We start from the raw sequence: 11,668 nt of genomic DNA on the forward strand, positions 1-11,668 counted from the left end.
CTTCCCAAAGCTCTGTCCGCCCTTGAACATAATAATGCAACAACTGACATATAAATCCGCAAAATATTTTACCATAAAGGAGAAGAAAAGGATAGCCAACAGAAATAAATTATTTTTTCCTAAATACACCAAGAAATTAATTCCTCATAACAATGAACCTGTAATTCAATTTTCCAAAATTCTGAATAAAAAGCCAAGCTAAGAACATACACAAAATTTGTGCAACATGCACGTAACTTGCTAAGACCAAATTTTTAGCACTAAAAACTTATTTAGCTTTCTTTACAGGTTACAGCCTCGGTATACATATATCATTAAGGATGATCTAGACAGGGACTCCGGTAATGCAATCCAGGCTCTACTTGTCAAACTCCCATATGACACCTCCATCCTCTGCAATAGAAGAGCAAAGATACATTGCCATTAAGCACCATCCCGGAGCACAAAAGTATGATAGGATAATCATAAAGCCTTTCAACAATATATATATATTTTTATAAGTAAGGACTTTCAACAATATATATATTGGTCGCATCAGCACAACAGTGATTAGATATCTGTTATATTTCCAAAAATGTCCTATGTTATGTTTAAGAAACAACAAAACTGTTAACAGTTTCACAACCATGAGAGGGAATAGCTTCCACTGTTTTGTGAAGAAAGCTACTGCCCCAAATTGTATGCCAGCTACACACACCCGTCAATTTAGAATTAGGCATTATGAATGTTGCAGATCATCATCATCATCATTCTAATAGTCGGAATCTGAGTCTCATTTATTTGTTACAATTCAAAAGAATAGACCGTATTCTTTTATCAAAACAATGTGAGAGGATCACACTTTCTGGCATTTTCTTCTTTTTTTCCCTACTTCCTTTACTTCTCAATATTTTAAGTAGGCAGTTATGAGCTACCAAGTGCATCAATACCATTTTACAAGTCTTCAGTAGATAAGTGTCTACAGCTATAAATGCAGAAAATAAGTTGTTATGCCTGAAAGTAAATGTGAACAGAACTAGGAGACAAGATGGGTTCAATCCAACATTAAAATGCAGGAATTAAGAGTCTAAAGTCAAGAGCATACCTTTAACCTTCTTTTTTATCCAGATCTCCAGCAGCATCCCAGCACCAATTCCACCAGCAATACATGACCCATAGAAGGCAATGGCAGATGGTAGGGATCTTCGAGGAAGGAAGTAGCACTCTGGAATCTGCCTAATCTTTTTTGGGAGCCGCTTCTTTATAACAGGCTTAGCACCAGGGTCCTTCTGCATGTCACCACCAACAGCTTTCCAGTCAACCCCCTTGAATGGGTCTTTTGTCTCCTCGGTTCCCATAATTAGTTTCCTTTACCAATAGTCTGCAAAACCAAAGCCATAAAGTGTATATTAGGTCAAGAAACTGGGATGAGTCAGAAACTCAATAGAAAGAACCAGATATTATGACTGTGACAAAGTTAACACACAAATGGCTAGGTGCTAGGCAGCACAAATGGCTAGTTTGCAAATGTTGAGGAATTTATAATCAAATTTACTTTTAAAAAAAAAATTAAGAATGAAAATATATTTTGATTTCCTTTTTTCCTTTTTCCTGTAAAATTAATCTCCCAATAACTTGCATCACAATAAAAACATAGCATGGCAACCCACAAAATCAGTCAAACCAAATTAATACAGAATAAACACTTGCTCATGGAATGCAAAAGATAAACTGCCAATTTGAAATGTACAAAGGCTCATGCTTGAAAACACTCAAAACAGAGAGACACCTCTCAAGAATAGAGGAAAAAAAATAAGAGGGGGGGAGGGATAAACATCTGATAAAAACAGTGTTTAGATAAAACTGCCATAAATTTTGCTGACTTAAGATGTGGAAGACAATCAATTTTGCTAATCATCATAACATTTCATCACTAATTACCCTAAACTGATTTAGATAAGCAGACAAACAAAAATATCAAAAACCACAAAGCAATCGATTGGAGGCTTTATAATTAGATATCCCAGTTAGGACACCTCCAGTCCAATACATACCACCCGTGGCCCCTTTTAGGGGCTGTTTTCAAGATTTGTCTTCCATATGTGTACAAAAAGAATTTTCTATAAACTTTAAAGTTATTTAATGGGATAGGGACTAGGGAGTGACTGTTTGTTGATATGCTATACTGCCACTATACTGAAAAAGGCAAGCTTGGCATGAGGTATTTGTGCAATTATATTTGGCTTTTGAAAGATTGTAGCTAATGGCCCCAAGATGCCAAAAGGAAACTTTACATAAAGAAACAGTTTGATAGAATTGATGCAGGGAGTACAGCCAAAATTATTTCATATCTTTTTCCACATTTCATTTTTGAAATTTGAACTAGGTTTCTTTATTCAATTTGGAATTTTGGCTTTAATGTTGTTCAAGATTTCATGAGATGATTTTAAGGGATGTAATTGTAGCTTAATGAAATAATTGAAGCCTTTTAAAAAGAGGCTCTAGGAGTGGTTTGAGGATGTACAATTTGAATAAAGTTTTTATATTAGAGATGTTTCTATAAGTTTGGTGGTGATTTCAAGCACCTTTAGGTGGTGAAGCCTAGGGTTTTAGACAGATTCTAGGTGGTGAAACCTAAGATTTTTCATGTTGTTCTTTCTTCCCCATTTTTTTATATTCTCTACCTATTCTGTCCCGTGTCAACTTGGAATCAGTTCATACTCCAATTCCTTATTGCTGATGCTGCTGCCTCCAACCAAACCGTAAAAGCCACTACCAAGCTTATAACCGCTCCTCAAGCTAGACTCTAAGCCACAAAGTTCCTTCGCAGAACCCATACCGAGCAAGGCTTTGAACCCACACCAACCCTAACCAAGTTAAAATCAATCACAATGCCACCATGCAAGGCATAGCAATACCCAATCACCATCAAAATCCAACAAACAACAGTCCACTGCGTACCCAGCTGAGCCTATGACTCTGCCCACATCCAAGCCACCACCGCCATTATAAGTACTTGCAAATGCAAAACCAAACCTTGCACAAACTCCGCTAAATTTAGAAATTGTTTAAATAGCCTGATGTTGTCAACTCATAAAGCTAAAAAGTAAGGCTTGTTTGGATATGCTCTCAAAAAAAAAGAAAAAAAAAAGAAGAGTTTTTGAGAATGAGGAAAAAAGATTTTTTTTTTTTTTTTTATTTAGTATCAAATGCATTTGGAAGGTTGTAATTAAAAAATAAATAAATAAAGTTTCAGGAAACAAAGAACAAAAAATGTGTTTGGATTGATAGCTAAAAACAATGTTGAAAACAAGAAAACTGTTTGATTAGATGTTAATTCTTGCTTTTTATTATCTTCCAATACAGAACTTGTGCTCAATTGAAAAAACTAATACCATCTCCAAACATTGGGTCCATTGAGATATTACTAAGAAAATTGTAACCAATTAAACTATAGTACAAATATTACCCTAAGGCAATATACCTGTTTTAGCTAACATATTCAACTCTCTTTTTTGGGGGGGATAAGTAGCATACATGTTCAACCATTAAAATGACATAATTCATACAATTAAAAGTTCCTTAGTGGTACAGGTCCTTATAGGCTGATTTGATTCAATAATGTTTAAAAATTAATAATACTCAACTGTTTAACAATACCAATTTATTTTAGAAGATCCTTGTTCCCATCAACAATTATATAAACATAACCAAGTACTTTTATTTTAGTCAAAATGTTCTATAATCTAGTATGCTGCAAGAATTCTGTATGTAACTTCTTTCCCACGGCTTAGCATAACTGTGTGTTCATAATTTGAAAAATAGTATGATAGTTTTTTTTGATGGGTAATTTTATACATGCACCCAATGGGTTCTAAATCCACGACCTTACCACCCTTTATTATGGGAGGGGAGGAGGTGCCTTTTGAACTAAAGCACATCGAAAAAATAGCTAGATAATTATAGCCAAAGAGAGTGAGATACAAAATAGTTAATTCAATATTGTCTAACCCTGTCTAACCCAGCACACAAATTTATCCAACATCGATCTACAAATTGTAAAAAAATTGATGCCTACATAAAAAGTGGACTATCAATAATTGATAAGTAAAGCTAAAAATAGCAATGTCACCCTAGGTCTAGTAACTCCCATAAAAAATAATCACTAAAAAGCCAAACTATTGCTTTTCAAGTTCATGTATTAGCATAGACACAAAAAACATTGTATTAATCTGTTAGACCTAAACTAAAAGCAGATTACATTCTTTTTTATATACCCTAGAGCCAAAAGATCATGAGATAGCTCCTTGTTTCACCTAAGATTGTTTAAGAACTCAAAGACAGAACATATATGTGAATCCCAGTAAAGTCTAGACCCTGCACAAGTCGGAGCTTTGTGCACAAGTTACAACCTTTTTTTAAAGTCTAATCTCATCGCCTTGCTTCAAGTCCCTCAATGAAAATATCTGGTTACGCATCCCAAGGAAAATATAACTCTTATATGCATCAGTAAAACCAACTAGTGCCTAGACTTCGTATCTTCATGCCAAACTGTAACTTGGTCTTGGATGCCTTTACTCTCAACCTCTCTAGCACAATCAGCACCGAAGAATGGCTAAACATGGTCCTCAACTAAATTCATTACCAAAAGCCAGCTCAAATTGCACCCAATTCAAGCAAATAGAAAATTAGAAATTGTAAAAGAACCATATTTTATTTTCCCACATTTTCTAAGTTAAAATATAAGATTTTTGATCATTTGAAATCTAAGAAAGTGTGAATTTTCCTACATATCTGGAAACTCAAAACATGAACCTAAGTCCCATCCATTTACTTTCATCTAGTACTTTCTAGGAAACCCAACACTAAAAAGACCTAACTTCATTTAGCTACCTCAAAATCCCACATTTTTTTATAGAGAACCAAAGGAAATTCCAGTAGAGCATTTCATCAAACACTTTATGTGCATTCACACAATACATGTGAATGCACATAAAGACAGAAGCATATTTGAATTCAAAATAAACCCAGCTGGCTCCTTCACGGCGCTTCCAAAAAAAAAAAAACACAATCACATATTCACGCAAACAATAAATGTATAGTGTGGCGAAAGATCATCAGAGAAATATATATCATATCAGTATTAGATTTTGAAAGAGAGAATAAATACTTGAAACTGGGTAGATTGGGATGATGGAGGTTGGAGAGGCGGGCGGCGTGGTCGGTGGGTCAGTGGCCGGTGGCGGTTGACGCTTGATTCTCTCTCGGTCTCTCTACCTCTGTCGCTCTTGTCTGTCTTTTTTTTTTTTTTACTTTTCTTTTTTAAAATTTGGAATTAGGTTAAACGGCTTATTTTTCCTTGTTGGGCTGGGGCCTGGGCTGGTATGTTCTTGGAGGAAAAGGGGGCCCAAAGGCCCCAAGTTTTAACACCCGATTTACCTACTCTTTTTTCTTTTTCTTTTTTGGGTTGGGGCCGGGCCCTTTCGGTCCGTCCCTGCACCTGAGAGAAGTTTGGGTTTTGGGGTTTTGTCGCGATAATTCAAAGTTTATAACAGAGGAAAAATAAAAGAAGAAAAAGAAATATACAGAGTGTTAACGCCAGTTTCGCTAGTTAAGTAAGTGGACGTGTGTTTAAATTTTTAAAATGAGCATAAGGTATTGTATTTAAGTTTCGCCATATATATATAGTTACATTGGAGATAGAGAATTTGAAACATTAATGCCAATTAAGTTACAAAATTATTGTCGTGTGAATATCAATTTCATATAAGTTTTGTTATTATTTTCTTAAGATAAACAATTGTGCTTTTAACCTTGCAATAGGATTGCTATTTTACAAGGAAAAAAAATATCTATCTATGTTTGTTTATTTGTAAATAAAAATAAATAAATAAATAAAACTCCAATTTTAAGTGTTTGGTGCAAGCCAATTTGAAAATAATTTCAAGTTGATTATACAATTTAGGGCATTTTGGCATAAGTCATGCATGTATTTTTAGTCCAAATATTTTATACCTCAAACAAAACGAAGTAACTTAGAGGCTGTTTGGCACCACTTTTTTCATCATTCAATTTTTGTCACTCAATTTTCATCACTCACCACTCATCACTCATAACTCATCACTCTAAAATACCATGTTTGTTTGGCACCATCACTCATTTCCCATCACTCAATATTTTTCACACTATTTGTGGGCCCCATTTCTGTCACCTACTGCAGCTTTTTCTTTTTCTTTTTCTTTTTTCATTGGGTTCAGTGAGTTTCCCAGTGAAAAAAGAAAAAAAAAAAAAAAAAGGAAGAAAGAAGGACGGTGAACCTAGTAAAGAAGGACGTGCTCCGTAACGTCGGCGACGTGTCTTTGGCAGGTGAATGGACCCCAGCACTGACGAGGGGTGGGGGGGATAAGGCCGAGGATGTCAAAATCCTTCTCCCTGCCCTAGGATGCGTGCAGCAAGATTTTGAGGGGCTATTGTGGGGCCAGAAAATCGGGTAGCCTCGGCCCACTTCAACCCAGGCCCAAATGGCCCACGCCGAGGACGCATGATGGGTCCGAGGATGACCTTCTCCTCGGTCGTCCGAGACCTCAGCACGAAGAAAGGGCAAGCCCTGGGCGAACTGTCACCTTGGCATTGAATACGCTCACCTAACCCTTTTGGTCGCATTAATGGGGATGCAACCCCTTGACAGAGTAACATCGATCAGGGCGAACCACTGGAGTATGGATGTGGCCTCTGATGGGACGAACGGGGAGGGAGGCCAATAGATGATCAACAGGAAGAGGAAGAGAGAGATATATAAGAAAGGGGAACAAAGTGTAGGGGGTGGGTTTTCTGGAGGAGAAAAAAAGAAAAAGTAAAAGGGAAAGAAAAAACCTCTTCGGCCATGGGCCGAGGAGCATCCCTCAGTTGTAAATTGTTCTAAGTATTGTTCAGTAAAAGAAAAGAGTTCATGCTTCGTGAACGTCGGCCAGCGCCTAAACCTTCGATCCACTCTCTACAAATTCATTGTTCTGGGTTCGTTGGGCCTTTAACCCATATCCTTTGGGTTTGGGCAACGAAAACTGACCCTACAGTGATTATCCTGGAAAAATTTTTTGAAACCGCAAAATGTGCATAGTTATCAAATTTCTTATTCAAACAAAAAATAAGAAATTCAAAAATTATATTATATTAAAAATATTTCGTGCAATACACAGGTTACTTACTAGATATTTAATACAACTCATTCACACTAAATACTTATTTAATTAATGTGTAATCCATTACATAATTCATTTATGGAATACAACTAATTCCAAAACTTGACAAAAAATATGTTAAGATATTCCCAATCTTATCCAAAGTGCATTCATTGAACATTTATACAATCACATTTAGATTGAAAACATTTTTTTATGAAGTGATATTAGACATTTTTTAAAAAACTTCAAGTATTTGATTAAACAGCATATCAAAAGTCTATTTTGATTTGAAAATTGAAGGTGATGTATTATGCTTTTTCTAGACGTAACTTCAACAAGTACTAAAGTACCCAATCTATAATTTGTGGACAAAATTAAACGAGAATATACAATTAAGAGATCAAGGAAGTGCGGTGGTATCTAACTAAAATTTTGAAAGAGACGTGGCTTGTAATATAGATAATGGGAATATTATGCAACAATTTTAAAATACGAAAACTCATAAAAGGAAACTGTAAGACTTTATATATTTGCGAGTGTTTTCTTATTTTTTTTGGTCGTCAATATATGAAGTTCTATTTTATTATATTTTGTATAGTGACCATCCTGAAAAAAATTTCTAAAGCCGCAAAATATGCATAGTTATCAAATTTCATATGCAAACAAAAACTAAGAAATTATATTATATTAAAAATTTTCATGCAATACACAGGTTACTAATTAGTTATTTAATACAACTCATTCACACTAAATACTTATTTAATTAATGTATAATCCATTACATAATTCATTTATGGAATATAACTAATTCCAAAATTTGACAAGAAAATAAGTTAAGATATTCCCAATCTTATCCAAAGTGCATTCATTGAACATTTATACAATCACATTTAGATTGAATATATTTTTTCATGCAGTGATATTAGACTTTTTTTTTTTTTTACTTCAAATATTTGATTAAACAGCGTATCAAAACTCAAAAGTCAATTTTGATTTGAAAATTGAAGGTGATGTGTTATTTTGCTTTTTCTAGACGTAACTTCAACAAGTACTAAAGTGCACAATCTATAATTTGTGGACAAAATTAAACGAGTATATACATTTAAGAGATCAAAACTAAAATGGTTTTATTTTTTATTTTTTATTTATTTTTAAATCTATACATAATCAAATGATGATATTTTATATATAGGTCAAATTACAGTTTATCCATATATGATTTAATTAAAATTTAAGTTGTTTACATGTAATTTGAAATTTGACACTTTATATACTTGGATCGAAATTTAAGTGCCATACTTGTGATTTGAAATTCTATAATGTAAGTATTATGTTGGATTCTTTTTTTTTATCTTATTTGATTTTATATTTATATATATATATATTTGTGTTTTTGAAGAAAAAAGACATAAAAAATAAATAAAATTATATATTTAACTATATTTTTAATAAAAGTGAATTATGAAATTTTAATTAAATTAACCTTAAAGAGGTAAGGTGTCAAATTTTAATCCATAAGTAAACAATAATTTACTATTATACATGTATTTTAAATTTGTTTTTGATTTTTGTCACAAAGAGTTAAAGACATAACTTATGAGATAGGAATGAGAAATCAAATCTAGTTGGAGTGTGTTCCAACGGATGTTATGTCCTTTGTACTAGATGATTTTCCATTTTCTTAATTTTATATCAGCAAGTATTTACTTCTCCAAAAAAAAAAAAAAAAAAAAAAAGATAGGAATGAGAAATAGAGGCCAAAACAGTTATGTCCTTTGTACTAGATGATTTTCCATTTTCTTAATTTTATATCAGCAAGTATTTACTTCTCCAAAAAAAAAAAAAAAAAAAAAAAGATAGGAATGAGAAATAGAGGCCAAAACGGAGACGTAAAAACAAGTGAGAAAGAGAGCGCCAACAAGCCAACTGGGCCTACTACTAGTCTAGCTATGAATCTAAACTGTAAAGTAATGAAACGCACACAAATCGGTGTTATATATGTATGTACCCTCATTTTATTCCACACCATTTCACAAACTCTCTCGCTCTCACTCACTCACTCTTCAGTCACATTAACAACAAGCCTCTTTTCTTCCAAACCCTAGAACATAGCTACTACACAAAAACCCTAATCTCTCTCTGTCTCTCAATCTTTCTAGAGCTCTTGCTACATTTTCCGGCGATGTGACTCCGGCGAAACTCAGAGCATTTGCGTTTTTTTTGAAACACTACAGCTTCAACAACATTGTATACAGAAAATGGCCTCAGCATGTGTAAACAACATCGGAATGTCGCCGGAGAGCTTCATCGACTTAGCTCCGGCGACTTACGGCTGGCTCAGCCCTCGCATCTCCTTCAGCCGCGACGAGGACTCTTGTAAGGTCGCCGCTCCCAAGCGGCCGCCGCCGCAAGCGTTGCCGGCGAAATCGCTGCCTCCCTCCGAGCTACCAGATCTGGAAGCACCGGCCGGAGATTTCGAGTTCAGGCTGGAAGATCCGGTGGCCATGCTCCCAGCCGACGAGCTCTTCTCCGACGGAAAGCTCGTGCCACTGCAGCTCTCGTCGGTCAAACCTCAAGTCAACGACGCCAACGTTTCCGAGATCAGGTCGCCGGAATCTCCAAAAACCCGCCGGAGACCCGAGATCTCCAGCACCGACCCGTACCTCTTCTCTCCCAAAGCTCCGAGATGTTCTAGCCGTTGGAAAGACCTTCTCGGCCTCAAAAAACTCTACCACAACTCAAACCCCAAACCCGACTCCAAAACGACACCGTCGTCCACCACCACAACCACAAACACCAAATCCCTCAAACACTTCCTCCAACGAAGCTCGAAGTCTGCCACATCATCATTATCTCTATCTTCTTCTTACGACTCGTCGTTGAGCCTCCCTTTGTTAAAAGACACAGACTCTTCCTCATCCGAGTCGTTATTATCTTCTTCTCGATTCTCGCTTTCCTCCTCTTCTTCCTCGGGCCACGAGCTCGAAGATCTCCCCAGACTCTCCCTCGACTCCGAGAAACAAAACCCAAACCCGAATCCGAACCCGATTTCAATCCACCGCAACCCGCCGAAGATGAGACCGGTAAAACCGAAGCAGACAAGGCAAATGGACAGCAATGGCAAAAACAACAACAACAGCAGCAAAAACGTGAAAACAGGAAGGAGTTTTACGAAAGAAGCCCAATCGACGAGTAGAGGAGTATCGGTGGATAGTCCGAGAATGAACTCGTCTGGGAAGATAGTGTTTCAGAGCTTGGAACGAAGCTCGAGCAGTCCGAGTAGTTTCAACGGTGGGCCAAGGTTTAAGCACAGAGGAATGGAGAGGTCCTATTCGGCAAACGTGAGAGTAACCCCGGTTCTCAATGTGCCGGTTTGCTCGCTCCGTGGCCCGTATTCCTCTAAATCGTTTGGGTTCGGACAGCTTTTCTCGTCGCCGCAGAAACGAGAAACCGGTGGTAACAGCAGAGGCCATTCATATTATCATAGTAGTAATAGCAAGAACCGCACCGATCGAATCTGACCAGAGCAGTAAAATTTTCTGTTCTGTTTATGTTAATGTCCTCTCTCTCTCTCTCTCTCTCTCTCTCTCTCTTTTTGAAGCAAATACCGCATGACATTGGTTGTTAATTTTGTTGCTTTAGTTATTAAAAAAAAAAAAAAACTGATTTTAGATCGTGTAAATATGCGGGGATTTTCTTTCTTATGTTGTTGTTTGTCAAGGTTTTGCTGACTTTAATGTTAAGGAAAACAAAAAATAGGAACCCAAATCTATGAAGTAGTAGCTGAGTTTCAGGTTCTTGTAGGATGGCTCTTGCTGTTCTTCTTGTTGTTGTTCTTGATCTGAAAGGTTTGGAATCTCTGTTTTTTGCTGTTCATATCTGAATATGTCTGTGTTTGTGTTTGCACGCACGCACGCACGCACGCGCTTTGAGAGCGCGTAGGAGATAGTATGGGTTTGGGCTAGATTTAGATTTTAAATTTAGAGTTTGGGGAGATATAAGATTTGTCTTAATGATGTCTTACATGGTGAAGAGCTTAAGGTATGATTAATAAATAAAAATGTGTTATTACTTATTAGTCACTTTCCATGAATTTTACTTTGTAGTTTAGCGTGGGACGTTTTGGGAAATGATGCCTAAAAACAGCTTTGTGATCAGAGGCGCCAGCGAGCTCTGCTGAATTTGTTTATTTTTGCACGTCAGTCTGATCCAAAGCTACCCCTCTCTCTATATATTCCAATCTTAATTAGCATAATTAATACATTAATTAATGCTAGTAGATTAATGTTGTTACTGTTTATCTTGTTTTTTTGCTTTGCGTCGGTGTGGACCACGTGTGATTCTAGTGTATAGGATTTAAATATGTAGGATAGGGTTTTATACAGTAGTGTACTTGTTTGTATTGTGCGGATAGTTACACCACCTTGACTTTTGAGGGGATAGGATAAATGAATTGTCATTATTAATGCCGCTGTTACGGGAAAAAGATTATTGTGATATAATGAAAA

The 11,668-nt window shown here is 36.0% G+C and overlaps 2 protein-coding genes and 1 non-coding gene across 3 annotated transcripts; 2 read left to right on the forward strand and 1 right to left on the reverse strand.

Moving 5' to 3' along the window:
- Positions 1-92: 92 nt before the first annotated feature.
- LOC112027472 (uncharacterized) lies at positions 93-5,287 on the reverse strand. Its single transcript, XM_024060140.2, has 3 exons — positions 5,150-5,287; positions 1,085-1,360; positions 93-393 (listed from the first exon to the last, which is right to left on the reverse strand). The coding sequence occupies exons 2-3, from the start codon at positions 1,335-1,337 to the stop codon at positions 359-361; spliced, it is 288 nt and encodes a 95-aa protein (XP_023915908.1). The 5' UTR covers positions 1,338-1,360; positions 5,150-5,287; the 3' UTR covers positions 93-358.
- A 3,797-nt stretch (positions 5,288-9,084) lies between these two features.
- LOC112027321 (uncharacterized serine-rich protein C215.13) lies at positions 9,085-10,842 on the forward strand. Its single transcript, XM_024060002.2, has one exon. The coding sequence runs from the start codon at positions 9,419-9,421 to the stop codon at positions 10,679-10,681; it is 1,263 nt and encodes a 420-aa protein (XP_023915770.2). The 5' UTR covers positions 9,085-9,418; the 3' UTR covers positions 10,682-10,842.
- Positions 10,843-11,281: 439 nt separating this feature from the next.
- LOC112027491 (small nucleolar RNA Z122) lies at positions 11,282-11,375 on the forward strand. The gene has a single exon (XR_002884479.1). It is a non-coding gene; the product is annotated as a small nucleolar RNA Z122 (small nucleolar RNA).
- Positions 11,376-11,668: the final 293 nt, after the last annotated feature.

The sequence above is a fragment of the Quercus suber genome, unplaced genomic scaffold (genome assembly GCF_002906115.3).
Source record: "Quercus suber isolate HL8 unplaced genomic scaffold, Cork oak 2.0 scaffold_999, whole genome shotgun sequence".
NCBI classification, from domain to species: Eukaryota; Viridiplantae; Streptophyta; class Magnoliopsida; order Fagales; family Fagaceae; genus Quercus; species Quercus suber.

What these genes read in the sequence shown, in the direction of transcription:
- LOC112027472 (XM_024060140.2), bottom strand. Translation starts at nt 1,337, where the DNA reads ATGGGAACCGAGGAGACAAAAGACCCATTCAAGGGGGTTGACTGGAAA. An exon ending in GATAAAAAAGAAGGTTAAAG is followed by an intron (nt 394 to 1,084) that starts GTATGCTCTTGA and finishes CTTCTATTGCAG; the next exon opens with AGGATGGAGGTGTCATATGG.
- LOC112027321 (XM_024060002.2), top strand. Translation starts at nt 9,419, where the DNA reads ATGGCCTCAGCATGTGTAAACAACATCGGAATGTCGCCGGAGAGCTTC.